General features: G+C 39.9%; 1 protein-coding gene across 1 annotated transcript; it reads left to right on the top strand.

The window, feature by feature from the left end:
- Positions 1 to 1,774: 1,774 nt before the first annotated feature.
- On the top strand, positions 1,775 to 26,681 carry TLX1 (T cell leukemia homeobox 1; the record flags this gene model as incomplete). The annotated part of the gene is made up of 3 exons (XM_083364557.1): positions 1,775 to 2,258; positions 7,468 to 7,669; positions 26,459 to 26,681. 3 exons carry the CDS (start codon positions 1,775 to 1,777, stop codon positions 26,679 to 26,681), a joined length of 909 nt encoding a protein of 302 aa, XP_083220683.1.
- Between the last annotated feature and the right edge of the window lie 1,158 nt (positions 26,682 to 27,839).

Here is a 27,839-nt window from a genome sequence, read left to right as displayed (position 1 = left end):
AGCAAATGCTGAGGGCCTAGGTTGTTTGCAAAATGGAAGAAGGATGGAGGTAAGGGAGGATTCCGGAATCTGCAGCCAGCCCCAAATGTCTGAGAGGGTTTCTTTTTCCTGATTCCAAAGGAGACCAAAAAGATTTTCCTGGATTTTCCATCTTTTGGACCTGTTATCAGGGAGAGGGGACCAGATACAGAGACAACTAAGAACTGAGTAACTTCTGGAGATGACCCACTCTACCATCTCACCCTTGCTGAAATTTTACTTCCACACTTAACACATAGTCATATGCAGCAATTAGGTGGGGCCATTAATGAAGAGTTTGTATTCTGTGCCTCTGAGTAGACAGACACACAAACTTCTCCTAATCAGATCAGAAAAAAATTGATAGAACTAGGTAAATAGGAGATGGCTACCAAATATGCTTTCCTCTTGTCTCTCTGTTTCCCCCCCCACTGTACAATCTTGCGGATGAGGATGAGGATTATAAGCAGTAGTAGTCATCTTTTGGGCCATTGCATTTTTGTACAGAAAAACCATTCAATGTGTTACTTCTTATGGTCAGCGCAACGTTGTGAAATTTCTTCCAACACGCATCCTTAATATTTTTATATTTCGATTTCCTCCCTTCCAAAGAGCCAAAATATTAAGTGGGTATTTTCTCCTTTTTCTTTTATCTAAAAGTGGGGCTTTAGTGAACGAGGTTAGGGCAAAAAGTGCTGAGATGTTTAAAGCATACCGATTTCTATAGAAATTTATCCCGAAAACTTTCCGAAAATATATGCTTTGGAAAGACTCAATCAATTAAAAGAAAATGGTTCTCTACTCTGCAGAGACTAGAGTCTAGGCAGCAGCCAGGAGTCAACAGTAACTTGAAGGCTCACATGGAGGATACACACTACTCTCGCACGCTACGCTTGCCCGGTATTGAGGACACTTAATGATAAGCGGTTCTGGCCCAAATTAAGTCCAGGGATGATGATTATTGATCTTTTAGACTTAAGGATTTCCCCTACTTTGTGTGGGTCGAAAAGAAAAAAAAGGAAAGGAAAGGAAAGAAGGAAAGGAAAGGAAAGGAAAGGAAAGGAAAGGAAAGGAAAGGAAAGGAAAGGAAAGGAAAGGGCGAAGACAGGGGAAAGAGGGAAGGTGCAAGACAACAGCTATGACGAGAGAATTCTTTTTTGTTTTTTTAATAGGAGCGAACACACGTGGCGCTCAAAGGTTCAAAACAGCGGAGCAAACGCTTCGGAGGCAACAGTTTCCGCGGGGAATTAGAACAGAGGACCGAGAGCCTTGCACTTTCACTGCCCACCCGCCCTTGCTTTGCTTTCCGCGCGTGGTCGGCTGATTTGCTACTGCCAGGCTCCCGGTTAGTTTTTTGCTGGGAGAAGCTGCTTGGCTTCCGTTTCTTTCTCTCCCTCCTCGCTTCTCGGGGCTCCGCCAATGGGGCAGCAGGCCTAGCAGCGCCAGGCTTTGGGCCAACGTGATTGATGCCCTCGGAAAGAGGCGAGAGAGGGAGCCCACGGGCGCGCATGTTCCCCCTCCCCACCCTCCCTCCTCCTCCTCCTCCTCCTCCTCTCCCCGCTTTTCCTTCCTCCGCTTCCGGCCGTCTTTTACCTCTTCGGGAGTAAGTGAAGCGAGACCAGAAAAGCTGCGCGTATTTTTAAAAAATCTCTAGCTTTGAATCAGGAGGAGGAGGAGGAGGAGGAGGAGGTGGTGGCGGTGGCGGCGGCGGCGGAGGGGGGGAAGTCGCCCTCTTTGGGGTGGCTCTCGGCCCAGCATGGATCACTTAGGGGCGCACCACCTCCACCCAAGCCACGCCGAGCCCATTAGCTTTGGAATCGACCAGATCCTGAACAACCCGGACCAAGGCAGCTGCATGATCTCCAACGCGCGGCTGCAGGACGCAGCGGACTACGGCCTGGGAGGATGCGTGGTGAGCAGCGCCTACAACCCCATGAGTGGCCACTACGGCTCGGCCCCCGGCGGTGGAGGGTCTTCCTCCGCCGGGGGCTACGGTAACGGCGGCGCCTGCAGCATGGCTTCGCTGGCGGGCTCCTACAACCTCAACGTCGGGGTCGGGGCCATGAATGGAAATAACCTCAACGCGGCCGGGGGCGTGATCCGGGTGCCGGCACACAGACCCGTGGCCGGCGGCGTCCCCCAGCCACTCCCCACGGCCGTGCCCACCGTGAACAACCTGACGGGGCTGACCTTCCCCTGGATGGAGAGCAACAGGCGCTACACCAAGGACCGCTTCACGGGTGAGTTAGACGCTCCGGGGCTCTTTCCGTCCCGCGCGATTTGCCGGCGCCTTCCAGCGCTGCCCCCGCTGCCTTCCCCGCTCCCGCCTCCGCAAGTCAGTTCGCTGTATAGCCTCCCTCTCCTGCCCTCCAGCGAGAGGATCCCGGGCGTGCTCGGATTCGATTTGCAACCGCTTTAATTGAATCGATTGGTTTTGATTTATAAACAGCGTTGACGGATGTATCGCCTTAGCGGTATGGCCCGAAAGTGCAGCGATGCCAGATATTCAGAAGGCTACACGCGTCAAGTAGCAAGCGTTTCCTAATCATTTTCACGGCGGCTTGATTCACCTTATTAAATGAACGATATTTTATAGCGTAGTTAGTACGAGTTTACACACTGATTAGAACTCCCGCGGAAGAGATTCCGTACCACCTTCTGAAAGTCTCACCGCTTCTCTCAGAAGCTCAAACGGCGAGCAAATAATTTCGTTGCCTAGCCTTTATGCAACCTTTTAGAAACATTTAAACATTCCGTTTTACCTTGGGTTAAGCAGGTTCTTTCAACGTTTTAAATTTAAATTTTATTTCAACCAGTTTCCCCGCATTGTAGGTTATTTTCCAATTTTCTATACTTCGTTCAAGAATAGATATATATTTGCCCACCTCAATTCCGCTAGTAAAACACGTCCACCTATGGTAACATTACAGATATAGCAAGAATCCATACTATAAATACTATAATAACCCTATAGCCACCACTATCATCCACAACATCATTATCTCTGTATATTTTTATGTGTATGTATGTATATTTACGTACACATACATAGAGTTATCAAACGATTTCATATATATAGTTCACCAACTTTTGTAGTATATAAATATATAGTTGAAAAATAACTAGGTTTTAAAAATGTACCATAACTAGAATTTTCAAAACTTATGAATCATACATTGAACAAATAATGCCTCTGTCTACATGTTTCCTGATCAAGTTTATTCTGCGTACTTGTGTGCATCCCTCACAATTATTGTTATAAATTATGGAGCGTGGGAATACGGATAAAAATAAACATTTAAAAGAAATGTATCTTTCAGACAGTACAGAAATGACATTAATATACTGGTAGCGCTGAAGGGGAAAGTGGCCCAAGATGATGTATAGTTGAGTCCAAGAAACTCATGCCTTTCCCCCCACCCCACCGGCCAGGTTCATTTTTTCCTAGAAGTATGGGGCATGTGTGACCCGTAAATTGGCACCTACATTATTCGACGTGCCTTAAAAAGGGGAGGGAGAGAAGAGAGAAAAATGTCAATTCATCGTTTAATGGCAGATCTATCGGAAGATTAATTTTAGCAAGCCAATGCTTTCCGAATCGCCCAGATTTACGCTCATTTCCCCCCCCCCCCCGAACCAGGATGCCACAAACAATAATGGTAATTATATTTCAATTTTAATTTAAACAGCGAGTTCCGACCTTCATCAATAAAGGCCCCATTATCTGCCGCTTCGGAGCAGGCTACGACCTCCCCAGAGCTAGCCCTTTACCTGGCTTCCAGCCGGGGCGGCAGATTATTGCATGCAGATTAGAGCAGCGTTTCCCAACTTTAGGAACTTGAAGATGCGTGGACTTCAACTCCCAGAATTCCCCAGCCAGCTATGCTGGCTGGGGAATTCTGGGAGTTGAAGTCCACGCATCTTCAAGTTCCTAAGGTTGGGAAACGCTGGATTAGAGTAATGGTTGCTGCGATGTCCCCAGCAAGACGGATGAGATGATCGAGGCTGTCGCGGCGCGATTTTGCCCTTTGACGCTCTGCTCTGAAGGGAGCTCCACGGGAGTTCAATGGCAGCAACTCCCGGCCTGTAATTGTAGATCCAACCGGGAGTCATTACCACTGAACGAGCGGAGCCAATTTCGGACTAGACGCGGCCAGGCAGGAGGAAAAATTTCCCTTCAGTTTGGAGGCGTCCGCGCAAAGAGGCCTGTAATCCTGGTTGCGCTGAGTTTTGAATTGCCCGCCACGCCTCAGTTTCTATGGGCGTTGGTTGCTTTCACTTGAATGGCGGAGAGAAATCGTAAAACAGCAGCGGAAGCTGGGGAGAAGGGATACCGGCGCTTTTCGGCATCGCGGGCAATGTCTTGAAGCGGCTTAACCCGAAGACGAGACGACCCAGGCGGGCGCTTTATTTATTTTTGCCTGGCCGCCGCCAGATTGCGGGGGGTCTCTAGACCTGCTGGATTGCATCGCCTTCGCCGCCGATTAGCAAGGCCGGACTAGAATTTGTCTTTCGACGTTTCCACTCTCAATGGCGCAGATGCGGCTAGGGCCTTGCCGCCCGAAAAGGCCTCTCCTGGTTCTTCTCCCTGCCGAGGGGGCTGCTACAAAAGAGGCTGGCTCGTTTTAGTTCGGAACAAATCATCTTCCGGCCCGTCCTCATCGGGCTTTAGATATTTTTTTAAGAGAATTTTTATCCCGAGTCTCAATTCGTTCTTCGGAAAGAACAGATTTTGTTCTCGGTACAGAGGCCTAACCTTGGCCTTTTTTTTTTCCTCCTTTCCCGCCGTCCTTCTGTCGAGGGCCTACGCTGGGAAAATGCGAGCCAGTGGCGTAGTGTGGGGGGTGCAGGGGGGGCCGGCCGCACCAGGCGCAACATCTGGGGGGGCGCATTAGATGCATTTTACTTTAATTACATCAGTATTTTCATAACAAACAATACATGTGCTTAGGGGGTAAGGGTTTCTTTAACTAATCTAGTGGAAGAGACTCGAGTGCTAAAATCCACGGGTTAGGGGGTGCAAATTACTTCCCTTGCCCCGGGTGCTGACAACCCACGCTACGCCACTGATGCGAGCCGTTATTGGCGTGGAGAGCAAAGGCTGCGCGGAGCTGCTAGGGCTATTTGTGGCAAAATCAGCCTCGGCACCGCCGAACAAGGTTCATAGAATGCCCCTCCGTTCCTTGTTCGGTTTGGGAGACTGCTGAACATTACGGGAAGCACAAGTACCCAGATCAGGCGAGCTAAGGGACATCTCAGGTGAGATAACGGGTGTTGCCGGTAAATTAACCCAAAGTCGCCAATTTCAGTTTGGGGATTATTTGCTGTATTCTTAAATAGATCCGCTGCCACTAAACGATCAGATGCAAACAATCAGGTATCCAGGAGAGCTGGAGATAGATTGCAGTGATTCCATTTTAAACAATATTCTCACCTTCCTTCTATTTCTTCTCCCACTTCCCAGCTAAACTTTTCTATGCCTCTCTGGCACCTGGTTAGCCTCTTTCCAGCAAACGCTTCCCCTTAGAGAGAAGGTACAGGTAGATACCATTAGACAAAATACATCGGACCAAAATAAAACGTCTGCAAGAGAGTCTTAAATCAGATTTGTTTTTGTTGCTGTTGTTGGTGACTTTTGCGTCCATAATAGAACTGTAAACATCTACTTAAGCTAGGAAGATTTTGGAAAATAGGTTTGTTAATTATAGCTGTCACAAATAAAATATAACATGCAGCATATTCTTAGAGAAATTTAAAAGGAGCTTTTTTTAATTGCAAGAGGGGAAAATTTATCTAAGGCCCAAAGGACCTAATACTGTAAAAATAATTTCCTCGTGTAGAATCATTATGTAAAGCGATCTAAAACAAAACACTACAATTGTGGTGTACACTACAATTATCCTGATAGTTTCAGTCCAACAATGGTACAACATTTATAACAGGTCACATTTCCTAGATTTAAAATTAAAGCCATAAATGAAGGATTTCCAAAGAATGTCAAAGTAATTCAGAGCAATTATGCCTAGAATAATTCTTGGAAAGCATTCCTGTGCTGGTTCTTTTACCTCCTTCCTTCATTAACATTTTCCTTAGCTTTATGAGTTAAAATATTTTCCTTAGCTTTGTGATTTACTCTTGACATTTCTTGGGAATGAGTTCAAGTGAGTGAGGTTGGGAGGCAAATACATTTGAGGTTATAAACAAATAGCAATATATATATTTCCATAAGCATTATTTCAGTTGGTAATTGCGTGGACATTTATGAATAAATCAAATACCAAAAGCAGATTTTGATGAGAGAGGGACAGATTCATCCAGTTCCACACACATTTACAAATAATTGTGCCCACTGTAATTGCAAGCCGAGTTATGTGACGTACAGTTCCATTGAGTTCAGTAGCACTTAATTCTGAACAAAGTGGGCTCATCTTTAGCATCGGAGTCAAGCTAATGTGTATTTACTTAGACATAATCCCAATATTTAAAAAGCAGTTTTCGTTCATATGAAGTGTATTGTGATTTACAGGCTAAATAATACATACCTTTTTATCTAGAGAGAGAATGGCTCAAACTTCAGAAAGAACTGCCTGTTTAGTTAGATTTATTTTGAATTAACTCCTGTCAATTTTTCTGAGAGCACTAACTTTAACCAGGGTTATGGACTGCAGTAAAAACGATCTTCAAAAAAATAAAAAACCCACAAAAATGAAAAATCAAAATGTACTTTGATGGTTACATAACTACCCATGGATATGAAAATTCATAATTTTAAAAAGGTTGTCAAAACAACATAAAGTGGGGTGAGTTGGAATCCCAGATTTGGATTTTTATAGGGTTAGGATTTCAAGCTCTCTTTTGTTCCAAAGTCTTAAATAACAGTGGTTCAGTAATGCTCTTATTCAGGCTGCAGCAGTTTGAAGCTTTCTTTTTACGTAGTTTCTCCCAGATAACATTCAGGGGATAGGGCTATAAATGTCCACAGTTTCAGTCACCCTGCTCATAGTTTGCAAGGTAGATTTGGTGCTCCAAACAAGGATTTTTCCCCTCTCCATTCCAGTCCCCTGCCCGCTTCATATATACCCTTCATGTACTGCTCTGCCAGAGAGCTCGCTTCTTGCAGAGAGTCTGGTGCCTCCATATTGGGATCCACCTGGGGACATGGGAAAGCTCCTCCACAGCAGCACATGAATAGGGAAATATTGGAGGGTTCCTAAACAGAGATTTGTTCTTGAAAAAGCAAGGAGGAGATTGTGAGCCCTGTGACCAAGCCTTCTCTGTGCCTTCCTATTTCTCTGTTTGACTCTTGGAGTGTGTCTTTCTGTCTCTCCTCTGCTGCTGCTCTGTGCAGTCCTTCCTGATCATGTCACCGCTTGCTTCTTTGCCCCTCCCTGCCCGCCCTGTCTCCCCCTCCAGTGGCCCTCTCACCGTTCACTGTAACACGCCGTATAGGTCACCCCTATCAGAACCGGACGCCCCCCAAGAAGAAGAAACCACGCACCTCTTTCACCCGTCTGCAGATCTGTGAACTGGAAAAACGCTTCCACCGACAGAAGTACCTGGCCTCAGCTGAGAGGGCGGCTTTAGCCAAGGCTCTGAAAATGACTGATGCCCAAGTCAAGACCTGGTTCCAGAACCGGAGAACAAAATGGAGGTAAGCACACCAAGCAAGTGAGCTGTTGCTGCTGTGCTGGAACACGTTTTTCACCCACTGGGCTGGGTCACCTCATGGGCCATCAAGGCCAGACTCTCTAGAAACATCCAGTAGGGTTTCCCCCCCCCCCGAAACTTCTCAGTGGGAGTTGATCAGGAACAGGGGTGAGTTCCTGGGGTGAGCATGATTAGACCTGGTCTGCCAAATGTGAAGCATGCCCCAAGGATTTGCTGGGCAGAGATCCAGTCATTCTTGGAAGAGGTTGCTCCCACTCGGAGTCATTCAGGAATCAAAGAGCTTGTGTGGTTCCTGTTTAAAGGTTCTTTGTAGGAAGCCTTCACCAGTATGGTCCCTCCAAGTGCTTAGCAATGTAGTAGTGAAGTTTGTGGTAAATATGTGTCTTGCAATTTTGGCATATCTGAAGGAAAAATGATGAATGGCGTACAGTTTCAATGTCAAAGGGATTGAGAGTTGTGTCAGAATTCAGATTTTTTGTATTTTGACTATTTATCTGATCCTACCACCCAATCTGATATCTAATATCTATTTATTTTCATATATATCACTGAGTATTCATAATTTCTTTTTGAATGTGCCCCTTTATATGTAATACATAGACATTTTTACTACATATACCTGCCTCACCTGCTTCTCCTCCAGTTAATGTATGTTGTCTACCTCAAGCTAGCACATTCTTATTTCTGGATAAAGAAGCCTCTTTGCCTCAAGATCTCTGATTGGTCAAGATTGTTCTAATGTTTAAATTAGGAATCTCTGTGTCTTATTTACGCCAGGGGACCTGAGGGCCAAAACATATAAGGAACGGCTGCTGGAATTGGGTATGTCTAGTTTAATGAAGAGAAGGGTGAGGGGTGACATGATAGCAGTGTTCCAATATTTCAGGGGCTGCCACAAAGAAGAGGGAGTCAAGCTATTCTCCAAAGCACCCGAAGGCAGGATAAGAAGCAATGGATGCAAAGTAATCAAGGAGAGAAGCAACCTAGAACTAAGGAGAAACTTCCTGACAGTTAGAACAATTAACCAGTGGAACAACCTGTCACCAGAAGCTGTGAATGCTCCAACACTGGAAATCTTGTAAGAAGAGACTGGACAGCCATTTGTCTGAAATGGTATAGGGTTTCCTGCCTGAGTAGGGGGTTGGACTAGATGACCTCCAAGGTCCCTTCCAACTTTACTACTACTACTACTACTACTACTACTACTATTATTATTATTATTATTATTATTATTATTATTATTATTATTATTATTATTATTATTATCTTTCCCCAAAACATGCCCAGGGTTAGATATAAATGCCCATAATTCCTAGACAACACAGTTGGGAACGGAGTCCATCTTCTTTAACCACTGAGATACATGTACAGGACAAGCCTTCCTGTCCATCATGTGACTTTGATGGAAATTATTTCAGTCATCATATATTAGCTGCTGTCTCCCATTTGTTTTGCTTTGGAAGCCAGTAATCGTCCCGATCTATTTAAAGCTTGGAACAGACGATTTGAAAACTGATTGGTTATAGCTGTGTCTTGGTTTATTGGCTGATGGACTGGAAATGGGAGGGAGAGACTGGTTCCTGTGAGTTGCCATTCAAAATCAAGACAGCCAGGTTTGTTGTGGAAGGACAGTTTCCGTTGTTAGAGCTGCAAGAGAAACAAACGAAGGAAAACTTTTGCATGGTGAGGTCTGATGCATCCGGTCTTCGGTCTCCGGAAACAAGCAAGGAATTTCTGAGGCCATACTATATATACCATGTCTCATTCTCGGAGACTCTTCCTTCATCTTCATGGGCCAGAACTGAGCAGAATAGAGGTGGGGCTGCCATCACCCACAGGAGAATCCCAAGCCATTTCCTTTGCTATCCTATGACTCTGCAACAGATTGGAGGAAGATGGCTAGAAGTGGCTTAACCCATAAATGTTCTCTATTTCTAGCAATGTTGTCTTTAAAATATCGGATAAGCTGCTCTTACATTTTTTGTTCTTTGTTCTATGTCTGATCTTTAAGTTGTGTAGGCCTGTGTTATCCTTGCTTGAAATATTGTTCCTGGATTTAAGTAATAGGAGAGGGTTTGTACTGAGCAGCCTATAGGTATTGAGAGCAAAATTTCATTTTTAGGACTGATCTAGAACTAGTGAGGTGAGCTTTCTTTCTTTTGCTAGGACTGATATAAAGTATGTGGGCAGCAGAAGAGAGAGAATTTTCATGGCAGCTAGAGGTGCCTAGGAGTTAACCTTTATTAAAGCAGCTTCTTGGATAGATGAACTAGGTAGGACTGAACAGAGTCCTTTGAAAGAATAACTTACAATCTTATGTTCCAGTTTCAATACCTTTTAATGTAATCTGATCAACTAGATTGTCCATGTATGCCATCATAAATATATACCGTTGAAATGTATAAAGTTCCTAGCGGTTTTATTATAAAAAGTCTTCCAGACACCTACCATAAAGCCAGATATTAATATCCTGCTTGAGAATGACTACAGTTCTGGGAGGCAAACAAGCTACGGTAGATAGTTTGTCTTTATCTGGACTTAAGGAGGCAACATAGGCAGTATACTTGATCTTTTCTCAGCATAAGAAGGGGATAATCATTTCACAGGAAAGTTATATGCTATAACAGACATACAGTATATTACTTAATTCTGACTTTTTACAGTCCTGACAATTTTGGTTCTTACATCTGCATAGGCATTAGGATGGAAAATAAAAGTTTCACCTTTGAACAAAAAGTTTACAAATATGAAGTATTTTCTCAGAATAGAGATATGGATTGAAAGGAGTTAGTGATATTGAAGTTCAATAAAAAAAATAAAATGCTAATATCCTGAATACAGGTAGTCCTCAACTTACAAGTTTGCTTAGTGACCATTCACAACAGCACTGAAAAAAGTGACTTATGACCACTTTTCACACTTATGACCAGCATCCCCATGGTCATGTGACTTACATTCGGATGCTTAACAACTGACTCACTGACTTTATGATGGTTGCAGTGTCCCAGGGTCATGTGATCACCTTTTGCAACCTTCTGACAAGCAAACTCAATGGAGAAACTAGATTCACTTAGCAACCATGTTACTAATTTAATAACTGGAGTGATTCACTTAATGTGGAAAGAAAAGTCGTAAAATGGGACAAAACTCACTTAACAGATTTCTCACTTAGCAACATAAATTTTGGGCTCAATTGTGGTTGTATGTAGCAGACTACCTGTAGGAAGCCATTATTATGTCTGTAATGCTAGTAATTATACACTAGCATATTAAGGCTAGGCTTGTAATCGTCAACGCAAATGGATATCAGTTATCTAGGGATACAAATATTAACAAATTGAATCTTTTTTTAAAAAAAAAAAGCTACAACCAACCAGACTGAAAACAAACACACATAGTGCATTTTACTCTATTTGCAAATGCATTCCAAATTGAAACAATACCTTCTTTTTTATTTTTATTAAGAGATTTTATACACTAATAAAAATCAAGACACATTATAAATGAAAAGAAAAAAATAAAGAAAGCAGAGCAAGCGAATACAAGACATAAATAGAGGAAAGAAAAGAAAAAAAGCATCAAAGTTTGGCTTCCAATTTTCTTTATAGCGGTTAGACATTTTTCATCTATCCTCCCCCTTTACAGTTATATAATAATTTCCTTCTTCCTATATTTTTCTCTTTCTAATTATCAAATCCATAAATCATCCGTTTATTTTTTCCATTTTCAGCAGAAAGTCCATAAAGTTTCCAGTCTGTAATGTATTTGTCTTCTTCCTAATCAAACAAGTCGGTTTTGCATTTTTGCAAGTTCATGCAGAATCTTTCTGTTTTTGTACATATAATAACCTTTCTGCCGTTAACCATACTAAAAAAAAAACAATTTCCCAGGAGTTTCTTCAAGTCCCAACCAAAAAAAATACAAGTTTCAGCTGTGTATTAATCTTTAAAATTCTTTGTATGACTGTATGTATTAGTACCCAAAATTTTCTAACTCTTTTACAAGTCCATTATGCATGATAAAATGACCCTTCATGTTTTTCCACATTTTCTACACAAACCAATATATCCTGGAATATTTTTCTGTTATCATATATCAACAGTACATCATTTTAGAACAAGTACCTTCTCTTCCATGTATTTTTCTGGCAGCTACTTAGCTAACTATCTAATAATCAGTGCAAGAATATTGCTTCCTGCTGTTGGGAGGAAGTTCTTCTACATAATGGTAGTTTGGATAAAGACATTCAACTTTCACAGCTCAGCCAGTCCTATGCACTGCTGCCTTGGTGCTGTAATACAGCCAATACAGCCAATACTACAATAAAGAATGTGAAGTGTAAAGGAGAGTTAATGATTTGTCTAAAGCTGAGAATATTTAGATAGGATTCGTGGTTGACATTATAAGTATATTTATGCCCATAATTGATCATTGGCAGAATTCATGGCCCCAGGTAGATGTTATAATTCTGTCTGAAATACAGCATGTTAAACTTTTCTATTAATCAGTGTCTCATAGGATATCTGGGGTTACACTTCTTGGCCCCTATTTAGTTAGAAGACTTATTAATAGTTAGAACATTTTGAATCTTCTTTCTCTCTCTGGGTACATTATTTGTTTTTGTAAGAGCAATAAAACATTACAAACGGGGCATTTGTGTTATTGGCATTTAATCATGAATGAAGGATACATTTCTGTTTTTTCTTTTAATTTGATATGTCCATGTGTAATTTCACTATAAGCTGTCTTAGACTATAAATATCTCCTGAAAAGGCTATTAAGGCTGCAGTCCTATGCCAATGTACATGGGAGTAAGCCCTATTGAATAAGTAACACCTATTTCTAAATAAACATGTATAACATGATAATTAGCTTAAATTATATATACAGAGAAATGCATATTGTAAAAGAGCCAAAAAAGGTGTTAAAGTAAGAAGAGGCCCAGGCTTGTGCCTGACTCCAGGCGTGAAAGCTCGCTGAATGACTTCGTGCTGTTTATTGCCCATCATTCCAACTGTCTCCACTGATCTGTTGTTGGGAAAGTAGGCGGAGTGTAAGCTGATGGAGGAAAAGCAGAATTGGATATAAAACAATTAAATTAATTATTGTAAGCAGAATTGGTATTGAGTTTTGTAGGCTCAAAGGGTTTTATTCTCTATATTATATCTCAATTTTAGAGATAGGAGTTGAAGTGTGCCTTCTCATAACCCTTTAAATAGGCAACATATTCAGGCCCCAGAGGCATTTTTTTTCTCAGCCCAAGAATCCAATACCTTCCTTATAGGTGGGTTTCAGTTCCCAGAATTCCCCAAATAGCATGTTTACTGCTGAGAATTCTGGGAATTTTCTAACACCTAGTTTAGAGAAAAGTGATGTAAATGGTAGGTCTTGGAAGTTTCCTTTTGAAATGAAAAAGGGAATAGCCTTTACCTATGAAGGCTTCCTGGCTTTATGTGTTATGATGCCACCAATCTGAACTGTTCTTGACCTTGCTAAATGTCAATCACCACTAGTATCTTGCCATACAGAATCATCCAATAAGCCAAAGACAGCCTGTCTGAAAACTGGCCAGAAAAAAGAACTTATTTTGCACAGTTGCCACCAGGGCAAAACCTAAATCAGGGGTAGGCAACCTTGGCTCTTTTATGACTCATGGACTTCAACTCCCAGAATTCCTGAGCCAGCCGGAATTCTGCCTACCCCTGGCCTAAATTGTACACAGCCAAGATAAATGAAAAGAATGCCAGGAAAATTATTTCAAGGAAAGAGACATGGACATGGTTGGTTTAAATAATCAGTGTAGCTCTGCAGAGACCAAGAATAGGAATCTGCAGGAATGCATTACTTGAGCTCTGATTATAAATTCACTTTTGTCAGTGGATTGTTCTATATGAAAGACAGAATTATTATGGCAGAAATTGCTAGACTGAACTTGAAAGACTTTATTCTCAGATAGGATTGTATAGTGTAGAATAGCACATCTTTAACCCTGCATGTGCAGTATTGGACACCTCTCGGTTTGCCCATATCATGCTGCTGTTGCGTGAGCAGCTACTCCCACCCCCCTTTCTTTCCAGTCACCCCCCTTTCTTTCCAGTGGGGCTCAGCCTTACACAATAGCATGTTATTTGTGGAATTGCCTCTTTATGAGGTACCTGCCTGGCCCATCAGGTTAGATAAGATGGGCATGTTCCAGCTCCCTTCCCTTAAATGGTGTCATCTAGTGGGACTTTGGAAGCATGCCTTTTCCATAGCAGCCCCTGTCCAATGGAATACTTTTCCCTTAAGATTTGGCATCCCTCACTCTTTTATCATTCCAGAAAAGTGTAAACGATTGGTTGTTCCCCTAGGCCAGGGGTAGGCAACCTCGGCTCTTTTATGACTCATGGACTTCAACTCCCAGAATTCCTGAATTCTGGGAGCTGAAGTCCATGAGTCATAAAAGAGCCGAGGTTGCCTACCCCTGGCCTAGGCACTGGAAAAGGTAAGGTTAGTGCCTGAAGATTGTTCTGTTCAACGTATTGGATGTTGACTAGGCACCAGGTTTTACCATATTTGGTTTTTATTATTATTGTGAGCCATCCACAGTTGGCCAGAACAGAGTCTTCCAAGTAAATAAATAACCAAGCAAGCAAGCAACTGACTTCTGTGTAGATTTCAGGGGAGCAGTCCTTTTCATATTTACTTTGACAGTCAGTGTGTTGTAGTGGTTAAGGTGCTGGGCTAGGAGCAAGGAAACCCAACTTCTAGCCTAATCTTAGTCATGGAATGCAGCTGGAGCCAATCTCTTCCTCTTATCACTGTCAGGTTCTGCAACAAGTTAGGTAATAAACAAAAACTCTTTGATAGATTTTGTTATGAGAACTAGGTGAATACAGTGCAAAACAAACAGACTCTGTAGTTAGTTGCAACAAATGCTAGGAAAAATAATCCTGCCTCCATATTTACTTGGGCAAATATATATTTTTAAAATTCTCAAACAGGGTGCTTATCTTGTAAAGATATCAGGCATACAACAAATGTGATCCAGAGACAGCTCACCAGAATGCCTTCTATGGCTGTCAGGTAATCTAGAACAGGGACGTCAAACTTGCAACGTCACATGACATGTCGTGACCTATGTGACTTTTTTTCCATTGCCGGCAATGAGGGGGGTGCGGGTTTTGCTATGACCCATCCGGCCCGCAGGCTGGCAGTTTGACACCCCTGATCTAGAATGTTTGGTTCCTGTCTTTGCAGTTTGTGGTTTTGTGATGATTTTAAGGGATAAAACGGATGCCTTAAGCTTTTCAGATACTTGTGAACTCTCTTTTAAGAATGCAAAACTTGGGAAGGCTCATGGCTAACAGAAATAAGAGGGCATCAGAGGAGTTCAAAGTGCAACACTATCTTTAAAAAAATAACTTAGTGAGGCAGGTTGGATTGAGAAAGAGTGACTGGCCCAAGTTACCCAGTGACCTTATTGGTCCAGTGAGGACATGAAGCTGGGTCTCATCAGTCGAGTACAAGTAGTCCTCATTACAACTGCCTTGTTTAGCAACCATTTGAAGTTACAACAGTATAAAAAACTCAGATTTGTGATTGATCTATCCACGTGTGACTATTTCGGCATCCTACAGTTGCATTATATCATTCAGGCATTTTGCAGCTGGCATGCATTTAGGACCATTACAGCATCCACGATCCCATGATTGCCATTTGCATGCTTCCCAATCAGCTTGTGTCAAACAGAGTTAATGGACAGTGCGGAAGTAAAATTATAAGCTACATGATGTTTTGCTTAAAGACTATGGTGACTCACTTAACAACTGAATGGGAAGTGAAGTCATAAGATTTTTTTTTAGAAAAAAATTTCTTATTGAAAAGTTTTACAATACATTTTAAACATAAACCCCTTCCCCCCACCCCCACCCAATTCCCCCTCCCACCCCCTCCCACCCCTACTTCCCAGAGCTGAATACAGGGTATTACCTCTAACAAGCTTAAACTAAAATATGCTAACTATAATTACAATTCAAAACTTATCGCACTTTAACTCCCCTTAAACATAACTAATAATACAGCTTATGATTATAATACTCATTTATATGCTAAATGAAACTTTTTAGTCCCATATTTATTCTAAATATAATCAATCCATCTTCTCCATTCCGAAATGTATCTTTGTTGCGAATGTTCTTTCAAATATGCTGAAATTTTTGCCATTTCTGACAAGTTCGAAACTTTTAAAGTCCAGTCTTCTATAGTAGGCAGAGCCTCCTTCTTCCAATATTGCGCTACCAAAAGTCTTGCTGCCGTTATTAAATTCAACATCAATTTTGTTCTTATGACAGTACAATCATTAATAATACCCAGCAAAAATAATTGTGGAGAAAACCTTATCTTTTTCTTAAATATCTTCTGCATATTCCACCAAATTTTAAACCAAAAAACTTTAACTTTTTTACAAGTCCACCATACATGATAATACGTTGCATCATCACAACCACACCTCCAACATTTAGGCTGATAATTTGGATACATACATGATAATTTTTTTGGATCTAAATGCCATCTATAAAACATTTTATAAAAGTTCAATTAAATTAGCTGTTAAGTCCTTCTTCACATAAATAACTACACCATTTTTCTTCTCTGGAGCAGATGCAATAAATTGTATGCCCAATCTAGAATTCATCAAATATTTCTGATCAGATACTCGAATATGCGTCTCTTGCAAACATATAACATCATTTTAAAATTGTTTCAAGTACTGAAATATTTTCTTTCTCTTTTGTGGTGAATTTAAACCATTAACATTCCAGGTTAGAAACTTTGTCGCCATCTTTTGCGACTTGAAGCTTTCGGAGCGTTTCTTGCAGATCCACAAGCATCTGCCTCTTTGGTCTAGCTCCTCCCACTGCTTCACTAGAAGTAGATTCTTGACTTGTAATTGTAGAACACTGTTTCTGTTGCTGTTGTTGTTGTTCCTTATGTCTAGATGCAGCCCGTGTCACTCTTTGGGTCTCTGATTCTTCTAATAGAACCAAGGGGTGAACAATTTCCAAAGTTTGCTGTAAATCTTTTGGAATCAGCGAGGTGATTTCTTCACCTCTCTGTAAGCCTTCTGATTGTGACTGTCGCACTCCTTCTTCCTTTCCTCTTTTAACTTCTGGAGATGGGGGTGAGCCTGCTTTCAATACATTAGAATAAAAATCTCGTGCCTTCAGAACTGTATTAAGACGATATCTTATACCAGCATAATTCACCACTATCCCAGTTGGTATCTCCCATCTGAACTGAAGCTGTTGTCTTTTTAATTCATCTGCCAAAAAACCAAAATCTTTCCTTTTTCTTAAAATTCTTGGGGAAATTTCTTTCAGAATCAAAACCTCTTGATCAGCCACTTTAAATCTATTATAAAAAGCTTGAATAATCGCATTTCTGATCTTTCTCTTTGTAAAATACACAACCACATCTCTTGGCAATTTCCTTTGCCTAGCAATCCAAGAATTAACACAGAATATTTTATCTATCTCCAATATAAAATCTTCTGGTTGAAATCCCAAAATAGGCGCCAGAGCATCCACCAACATCTCTTCCTGATTTTCCTGTAGATTTTCTTTTAGACCTCTTATCCTCAGGGCAAACTCCATATCTCTGTATTGTATCATTACCACCGCATCATCAATTTTATCCATTTTATTCTCAGCTTCACACATTTTAGCCTCCAACATCAAATTATTTTGATTCACTTCTTCCACACGTTCATCCAGACTCTCAATACAACTTGAGAGCCCCTGAAATGCCAACAGAATATCCTTCCGTATTTCCTTATTTTTCTCATCAATAAGTTCTGCCACTTGCTCAGATATTTGTTCAGATTGAAGTTTTAAAGCATCTTATAAAACATCTTGTAAATCTTTTAAAGTCAATACAGGTGCAGCAGCTGCGGGGGGTGGCACCAAAGACTGAATTCCAGCTTGTTGAACAGGCGATGCCCCCGCACTTTAAGAAACAGGAACTCTAGGTTTGGAAGCCATTTTAACACCCAATTAACTTTCGTTACACACTTTCACTTTTCTGCCCTAATTGCAACTTTGTAGCATAACTGTGAAATATCCAAGTCTTTTAAATTACTTTTAGGCAACTCCAAATTTTAACAAAGTCTTTTACAACTTAAAAATCCACTTTGCGTCTTCCTCCTTAATCTTTTATTTTACTTTTGTTATTCCTTAGATCTTTCCGCTTTCTCTAAAAATTCAGCGGTGCCATCTTCCTCCCTTTCTTTTAAGTTACATATACCAGAGTTAAAGATCATATACTTGCTGTTTCAAAGTTCTCCTGTTCAGCTCTGCCTGCGTCCAAGTAATCCAAAATATAAAATTGAGTACAGGGATGGTTGCAGCGTCCTGCTCTGTTTCAAAGCCTTGAAACAGAGGAGTCCCCGAGTCCGGAGTTAATTCAGGCTCTGAGGGAGCTCTCACCCTTCAACCCCCAGATCAATAAATCAGGGGGTCTAGGGGAGCTCTACCTCTACGTGAATACTCACCCTCCCCTCTTTTCCCAAGGAAGGGGGTTCCCAAACCGTGAAGCAGCTGATTGTCGCTGCTTTCGCGATTTGAACAGAACAACGGGGCTGACGGTCAGAAATGACCGCCATCAACGGAGCCTTGCCACCCGGAAGTCCTGTCTCTCTTTTTTTTTTTTTAGAAAAATTTATTAAATGTACATTTAAAAACAAAAGTGGACATGATTCAACTTCCCTAGCTACAACACTACTATTAGTATTACCTTATGTTACACTCTGTCCTGTCATAGAATGTATTAAGTTTTTGTTATTTCTTTCTGAAGTCATAAGATTTTTGACTTAGAAGCCACAGTGCTTAGCCACAGAGTTCCTGGTCCCACTTGTGACACCAAGCAAGGACTACCTGTATTCTAATGCACCAGGGTTTACTTCAGAGTAGGTGTGCACAGGATTTCATTCCTTTTGTAATTAATATATGGTGGATACTACTCAGAAGCAAATATTTCTTTTTATGACAATGTTTCCAAGGTTCCAGTGCAGTCTGGATGGAACTTCTCCCATGAGACATTTCTTCACAGTGCAAGGAAAGCTTAACTTGAATTTGCATATTTGCAATTAAGGCAATGGAGGTCTGGCTGAAGAGCTGTAACTAAGCTGTTTTCGGTTGCAGTCTTGAAACAAATTGAGGTGGGACATGGTGCTAACTTTATTTCCCTGCCCTCCGACCACCCCACAAGCCTGGGCTTTGTTTTTTGTTTTTTAACGAATTACTGCTTTTCTCTGCCAAGTGAACAACTTGGCTGACTGAGAAAAATATTCCATACTGAAATTAATAATCTGTTTTCACTAATTACAAACACAGCTAAAGAGCCACAGAAGAGGCTGGGTTACATTTCTCTGAGTCAAAACAATATTAAATATGCATCAGGAGTGGAAAGAAAATGGTATTTTATTCATGCACTTTTTTTTTGTTAGAGGATGAGCAGAATATGGCTTTAGAATCCTTCCCCCGGTACACACACAGACCCTCACACAGTGCATTTGTAGACACACATACAAAAATTTAAAAGATGTTGCTTTATCTAAAAAATTAACAAGCATTTAAAGTATTTATTCTAAACATCCCCTTCAGGAAATATTAGATCAATCCTCCCATCCTTCTCAGTCATTGCAACTGCTGAGAACTGTACCAGATAGGATGAAAAAGGCATAAATCCATCCATGTGTGTGTGTGTGTGTGTAAAATGCAGTTTTTTCACTTTATTGCATTAAGATGGGGTATTTTTAGAGCATAGTTGTAGTTATGCCTATTCAGCACCTAGGAGAAATCAAAACTAAAAAAACCCCCTACATTATGTCCTAGGGTACAGTCTTTCACAATACACATGTCTTCAGTTTTGTGTTTATCAACTCTAAGGAGTCTTTTACAGTTACGTGTGTGTGTGTAAAATTCCACATCTTTAGCATCTAATTGCTCATCTATTCCCAAGCTGTTGCACATTTATTTGAGCATGTGGTCTTTTTTAGTGCTAGTACTTCCTTAGCCATGGAGGTAGGTATATTCTTCCTCTCACGTTTTGGCTGCTGCAGTGCCTTGGAGAGATTAGGTACCATTAACTCAGTTGCAATTTCAAATCTGCCACTGAGATCTGAAATATTTTTAATAGGCAATTGATGGTTCCACCGTTAATACAGAAATGTTGGTCATGACCTAGCAAAAGTTAAGTATTTGAGGTCACAATGAATTCATAAGATCAGGTTACATAACTGCCTTGAAATCAGATTGATTTAAATGCTGTACCATACTAAAGCTGTTTGTGTCCAGGCCTTGCATATTTTTTTGTATTTCCTCTTAGGTGAAATCTCCTGTAAGATACAGTGATATTTAATAGGGCTTTTTTGCGCAAAATGGACCACAGTTTATATCTAAACATAAGTCATTCTCAGAAAGATAGAAGTAAACTTCTCAAATATAGGTGGTCCTTGACTTACAACCATAATTAAGCCCAAAATTTCCATTGCTAAGCAAGGAAGTTTTCAAGTGAGTTGCACCCCATTTTATGTCCTTTTTGGTAAGTAGATCACCTCAGATGTTAAGTGAATCATGTAGTCGTTAAGCAGATCTGGCTTCCCCTATTCATGATTTTGCTTGTTGGAAGCCAGCTGGGAAAGTTACAGAGGTTGATCATATTACCTCAGGACAGTACAACTGTTATAAATACGAGCCAGTTGCCATGTGCCAAATTTTAATCACATGACCATGAGGATGCTACAGTGGTGATAAGTGTGAACACTTGTCACAAGTCACTTTTTAAAGTGCCATTGTAACTTCGAATGGTCATTAAATGAATTGCTGTAAGTTGAGGACTACCTGTAAGACATAGTAAATACTGTTTGTTTCTCCCATCTCCACTCTTCTTGAAAAGTATTGAGGTTTTTAGATTTATAATTTCCTCGTGCTTTAAGAAGTTAAACCAGCATTATGTACCACATTTCACTACTCTCCTTTTTGATAATAGTTTCAATAATCATCCTAGATCCAATAGAATCAAACTAAACCAATATCCCAGGCAGAAATTGTTTTATATTATTACCAAAGTCTGATGGTTTGTGAACTGCAGCAATGAAAGGAGATCAGTATCAATAAAGATAGTAAAAAAGAATCTCCTAGAGTTTCATTATATGGGTTATATGGGTTTTTATAGGCTTGTTATTATTTTATCATTCTTGTTTTAACTTGGGCATTGATTTAATTGTTTTTTAATTTTTGTATTGTTATTTATATATGCCCTGTGAACCGCCCTGAGTCCCTTAGGGAGAAGGGCGGTATAGAAATCTCAATAAATTAAATTAAATTAAATTATAAAATGCTTTTCAAAACAGTTTATTATCAAGTAAAAGAAAAGAGGAAATTAATAGCTTGATGGACAGTAAATCAGTCTCCTTCTAATTCCAATCAGAATGACTTTTTTTTAAAGGCTAGATTCTTGGAAACATTAACATTTGGGGGAATTTCACCAGAAATTTGGACAATAGAATGCTTTTCTAAGAATGGTCTTATGAGTTAGCTTCTTGGCTTTAGCTTTGATACATAATATAAACCCTGGATTACTGGTTTCTGGCCTAGCTCAGAATGTTGGGAGAAGTAGCCATACTGATTCCCTTCTTTGTGTATTATTTCATTTCTCAAATTTCTAAGCCTAAGTCAAAGCAAAAATGTTTTATGGAAATTGGGGGCTGGGGTGTTGATAACTGTGGTGATAACTACAGATGATAGTATGAAACAAAGAAAAAAGTCAAATCTTTCCTGATGTTAACATTCTCATCTGAAATTTTGTGTGACTTGGCATTCTTGTCCAAAATCTCAAAAGCATTTCAGATAGAAACATTAACAATTTATAAAATTTGGTGAACTTTTCAGGCTTTAAAATAATACATCAAATGTATTTATTTTTAAGGAACTATATGGTCACTAAGAGTCAACAACAATTTGATGGCACATAATTAATACAAACAGGTAATCTATAATATTTTTTCTGGATTTCTGTTTTTAAAAGGCAGCTAAGAGTACTGTAGGATTTATTTTAAGATACTACAGTTTTATTGTAAGCTTGTCAAAGCAGAATACTTGATACATCTGATGACAGTAGCTCCAACAAGTCTGAAGTCTTCCCTTTCCTGTTTGAAGATTGCTACTTAAATAATTTCTAAAATCCAGAATCTATCCTTTATGAATCAGAAATGATTGTGAAAGAAAGAAGTGAGAGAGATGAACACAAATAATTTCTTACTTGTCTGAAATTCTTCTGGTAGAAAAGCAGGATCTGGCACATGCCAGACCATAATATTAAGTTACAGAGCTGGAAAGAGAACTGCTAACACCTTTCATATTTCTTCCTATTCTGACCATTTTCTTGTAAACCCATTTATTTTTCTGCCTCTCTCAGGTTTTATTTCTTGGTCCCTTCTTTTCTTTTCTCTTGCCAGCCCCCCCCCTACCATCTTCTTACAGACTTCTTTGCTCCTTTTGATTATTTCCCTAGTTCTTAAATAAATTAGAATTAAGGGAAGTTATTTGGAGCAAAATAGATTAAAAGTGTTATATATCTCTTTGGGCGCCATACAGTGGCATGAGTTTCTATATGTTCTTGTGAATTGAGTGCCACCCACATTAGTTCATAATGGACTCTGTGGGTTCTTTGGTGCCCTCTGAGCTTGATTGTGTTTTGTTGCAGACTTTCATGATGTTACCTACTTGGGTAATGAAATGTCAACAACCAAGCTCAGAGAGCACTCAGAACCCCACAGTTCAATCCCTAGCTACAAATATTCTCTTGTATTGGTATGATATTCTTTTGGTCTGGTTCCCACCACGTGTATTCTCACCCACAGCCAATGGTCATACAGTGAATAAAAATGGGGTGTGTAGTTCAACCCATCTGGAGCACTGGGACCACTTAGCTTATTATCCTTATTATAATACTTGGGAATCTGTTGGCACAAGTAAACTGGTTTGACTAAGGACTCATTGAAGATGTTTCATTTGACAATAATAGTGCAGCCTTCATTTAGTTCTTCACAACTCTAGCATACATCCTTTGAAACATGGTTTTAACTGTCTTCATGATCATCACTATTACTCTAAGGTTAGAGGTAGGCAACCTTGGCTCTTTTATGACTCGTGAACTTCAACTCCCAGAATTCCTGAGCCAGTCATGCTGGCTTAGGAATTCTGGGAGTTGAAGTCCACGAGTCATAAAAGAGCCAAGGTTGCCTATCCCTACTCTAAGTCAACCTTGTTTGCATTCAAAAATAACAAGATTCTAATAAAGCATGACTGCTTCAAAGAATTGTTTTATACACGATGTCACCTTCCAGTACTTCTGCCTTCCAAAGTTATATTATTGCAAATCTATTTTTCTTCTCCTTTGATGACTGATGTAGGTTGTTGATAATCATAGTTTGATGATTATGAGATACTTCATAAAATTTATATCAGGTGGTTATTATGCATCATGATATCCATATACTGCCAAAAGTTTGCATTTTTCATTATTTAAAGAAATCCCAAATTGTATTCACTGAATATGCCTGTGATAGAAATATTCTTATTAGTAAGTTATACTATCCTCAGTATAAATACTGGATCTCTGGAATACCATAGAACAGGGGTGTCAAACTGGTGGCCCTTGGGCCGGATGCGTGACACACAGGCCATGTCTACCCCAGCTCCGCAAAGGCAAAAAAACATCGCAATATATCACGATACGTCACCTGACGCAATTGAGTTTGACATCTGTGCCATAGAACTTATTGATACATGTAGTCCTCAACTTACAACAGTTTGTTTAGTGACCGTTTGAAGTTACAGTGGTATTGAAAAAAGTGACTTATGACCATTTTTCACACTTATGACTATTGCAGCATCCCTATGGTCGTGTGATTTACATTCAGATGCTTGACAACTGACTCACATTTATGATGGTTGCAGCGTCCCAGGGTTATGTGATCCCCTTTTCCGACCATCTAATAAGCAAAGTCAATGGGGGGAAACCAGATTCACTTAACCGTGTTACTAATTTTATAACTGCAGTGATTCACTTAACAAATGTGAAGGAGGGCCTTCTCTGTGGGAGCGCCAGCCCTGTGGAACCAACTTCCCCTTGAGCTCCGGATGGCCCTGGATCTCCGGTCCTTTCGCCATGGCCTTAAAACATTCCTTTTCCATCAGGATGGCCTGGACTGACGACAGGGATTTTTAAAATGTTTTTAATCTTATTATTGGGGCTGTTAGTTTAATCCTTTTTTAACTTTTGTATTATTGTATTTTTTATTGTTCTTAGCCGCCCTGAGTCCTTCGGCAGATAGGGCAGCATATAAGTCCCAAAAATAAATAAATAAATGTGGAAAGAAAAGTCTTAAAATGGGGCAAAACTCACTTAACAAATTTCTCACTTAACAACATACATTTTGGGCTCAATTGTGGTCATAAGTTGAGGACTACCTGTATCAGAAGCCAATGAATGAAACATTAAAAAATATTCCAAAGCACTTATTTTTTATATATTTATTTGCTACCACCAAATATAATGGTGGCCACCAATGAGGAAGTTTTTCACTGGAGATCGATACAATTGTGGATAAGTCTATTAGTGGCTATCAGTGTTCATAGGTAGATAGCATTTTCAGAATTCAAGGCAGCATGTACAGTACATACTGTTTTTAAATAGCAAAGTTTAGGAGGGTAATTGCCATCATGTTCTGTATCCAAACTTGCCAGATAAATCTGATCAGCCACAGTATGCTGGACCAGTGAACCTTTGTCCTTATTTGGTAAGGGTCGTCTTGTGCATACAGCTTAAGTCTGAAGTCTCATTTAGTTCTGTGGAACCTATTTCTATGTAAGCCTGCATAACTTCAGTTTGTAATGCGGGTCTCAATATATGCGCTGAAAATAAATTCCATTGAAATTTATGCACGGGACCAGAATTTTGGAATTTTTGATTCACCAATATATTATATAAATAGAATGGTGGTGAACACACATTGTTGGCAAATGTTTCATATTCTTTTATACATGGTTATGCTTGCTTTTTCTACTTATTCCCAGGTTCATATGAGAATCCACGAGCTTCCCATGTAGAAAATCTCCCTTGGAAACAAAGTAATTTGTTACAGCCAAATTGTTAGAAATGATGATAATTTCTGATGATTGTCCGATCAATAAACTATTATTATATTTGTGCATATGTAGGGAATATGTAATTGTTGGGAAAGATTGGGCATTTTTTTCTATACAAAACTACATTTATGGGGAATATTTGATAGACTGAACTGAACTTCTAGTAGTAACAACAGTTATAGTTCCATGGCTACTTAGGAAAAAGCAAGCCTTCATTAAACACAGTTTCTTTCTTGACCAAACCACTACCAACTTCCCTCTAATATACAGGGCTGATTTTTGGTGTGTAATTTGAAACTCCTTTTATTTGTTTTAAGGATATTTCATGTCATATCCAACTGGATCATACAAAAGTGACTTGCTGGCATGAATCTTCATTCAGAAGGCATATTTCTTCTTATTTTTCTAACTTAATGAAACTTGGGCTTCAGTGCTGAAAGTTTTTAAGAAAGAGAAAACAAGATGCTAGAGTTGGTTGCCTGTTTATAACCTGAAGTGCCATGAGAGAAAATGTGAGCTATACTACACATTCACAATTTATTGTTATTGCTCATTTTCCACTCCTGCTACTAAAAACAGTTTTTTGGTTTTGAACTGTATGGTAAAGAAGAATATCCATTTAAAAATTTGAAAATAAATTAATTCTATTTAGCAGTTTCTTTTTATGCAAAATTCAAAGTATTCTTAATGATGTAAGGGTTTAGTGTACCTTAAGGTTTGCATTCTTCTATACCAGCCTTTGTCTGTCTCTCAGATTTGTGTTAAACTATAGCAAAGAAAACAAAACAGGATTTTATTTTAACAATAGCTAGATTTTGAAACTTCCAACCACAGGAAGCCAGGTTGGTACCCAGCATGTTTGTCTTTTATCTACTGCACCAATCTGTTTTTTCTGCATATGAGTTGCTACGAGTGGTGGATGTGGACTAGATTAGTGTATGAATTTTCAAAGGAAGGAAGATTTGAAATGCTTGTTCTGTGAAATGGTGGTGCAGTTTTAAAACAAGAGGCATTCTTTTTATAAATATGAAGCAAAACATTCAGTAGATGGAGCAATGTTTAGAATCTGTAGCTTGTTTTTTTTACATTTTCCACTCATATGAATGTGTAAGGACAGAGTAGTCAGATGCACACAACCACACAAACATATACAGCTGATCACTCATAATCCTAAAATCTAGCATTCAGCCAATGACATTAATAGTTAATGGATAGATGCAGGTGAAACAGAATGTGCTGCTTCAGACAACCCATAGTTAACATTGGCTGCCACTAAATTGGTCATTGATTTATATGGTTTCAAAAAAGGGCTGGGTCTTTTAAGAGGTTTTCCCTTTGATTATTCCGTGTATTCTCTATGTACAGTTATATGTTTAATATAACTGGGCAGCAGATTGCCTGAAATGTGACTTTTCATTTTGGCTATTATGGAAGAAAAAATCCTTGAGCATAAGAATGTTCCAAAAGATGGGAAGATGTGATGAAATGGAATGGGAGTCGACTTTTACAAAGGGCATTCTGCTTTCAGCTGGGATCTGTTTTCCTGCTGAAATATGACATACTCTGTGCATTTCTCTCAGGCGGCAAACTGCAGAAGAACGGGAAGCAGAGCGGCAGCAAGCCAATCGCATCCTCATGCAGCTCCAGCAAGAGGCCTTCCAGAAAACCATCAATCAGCCCATCCAAGCAGACCCAATCTGTGTTCACAATTCCTCCCTGTTTGCCCTCCAGAACCTTCAGCCGTGGTCAGATGACTCTTCCAAGATCACCAGCGTTACTTCTGTGGCCTCTTCCTGTGAGTGAAATCTTAACTTTGCCTATGCATGGACTCTTGTATTACAGAGTGGCTGGCTTTATTCAGCATCACCCGTAGAAGACACGGTTACCTGTGAATGAGCCAGTGGCAGCAACCAGACAGTGTCCCCTTGCAAGCCAAGGCTCCCAGAGGTCATACATTGCTGGTCTAGTGGAGTTCTAATAAAAGGCAACGCTTTCCTTCTTTCTTCACCGTCATCACCATCACTATCACCACCTTCTTAAAAAGAGAGAAAACAACCCAAGGTTCTTCCTTTGAGCCACTTTCAAGAAACAACTGCTATATCATTTTATCTGCTGGTAACACAGGAATTGTTCTCCCATGTAAGCAGTGGTGGGATTCGGCCGGTTCACACCAGTTCGGTAGAACTGGTAGCTAATTTTTTGCTTCCCAGGCCCAGAACAGACTTCCGGAAGCGGCATCCACACAGAGGACTGGTTGTTCACATATTTCCCACCACTTCATGTAAGTATTTCAGGCTGATCGTTTCAAGAAAAAACACAAATTGCGGTTCTGAATGAAGAATAAGAACTTTTTTTTTAACAACTCCTGCATCTCCAGCTGGAGCCCTTTTCTTAAAAGACATTTAGATTTTACAAATAAATAAAATCTCGCTCCTTTTTCTTTTGTCTTTTCCAAGATGAACTCTTTGGGTTTTCCTTGATTTATTTCTTTTCTTTCTGCTGAAGGAATGTTGATACCAGAATTACCGAGGAAGGCAAACCTTGCCTCATAAACTCTTGTGTGAAGGCTGAAATCAGTTTCACAGCTACCCACAGACTCTGCATTGATCAACTTATATTTTAATAACTCTGAGGCATCTGTGGCATTTTGAAGGGGTAATGCAGTTTTACTTGATAGATTATTTTGGTATTGTTGATGATATTCTTCAATATTTTATTTACTTTTGCTGAAGAAGTCAGCTCCACAAAACGGGATGAGAACCAAACAACATCCTTCTCTTTCCATTTCTTGAACAATAATTTTAGGGTTTTTTTATTGTACTGAGAAAAAGCTTGTGATTAATTTAAGCACTTCTTACAGTAAATTCCAAGATGATACAAAATATCTAAAATATATAGGGGTCTTTTTAGTTACTTTTTAATCTATGCATCATTTATATTTAAAATGAGGTGGTGCACACA

The sequence above is a fragment of the Vipera ursinii genome (genome assembly GCF_947247035.1).
Source record: "Vipera ursinii genome assembly, chromosome: 5".
NCBI lineage: Eukaryota > Metazoa > Chordata > Lepidosauria > Squamata > Viperidae > Vipera > Vipera ursinii.
Note: the sequence above shows the minus strand (reverse complement) of the source record. Positions and strands in the feature narration are given on the sequence as shown.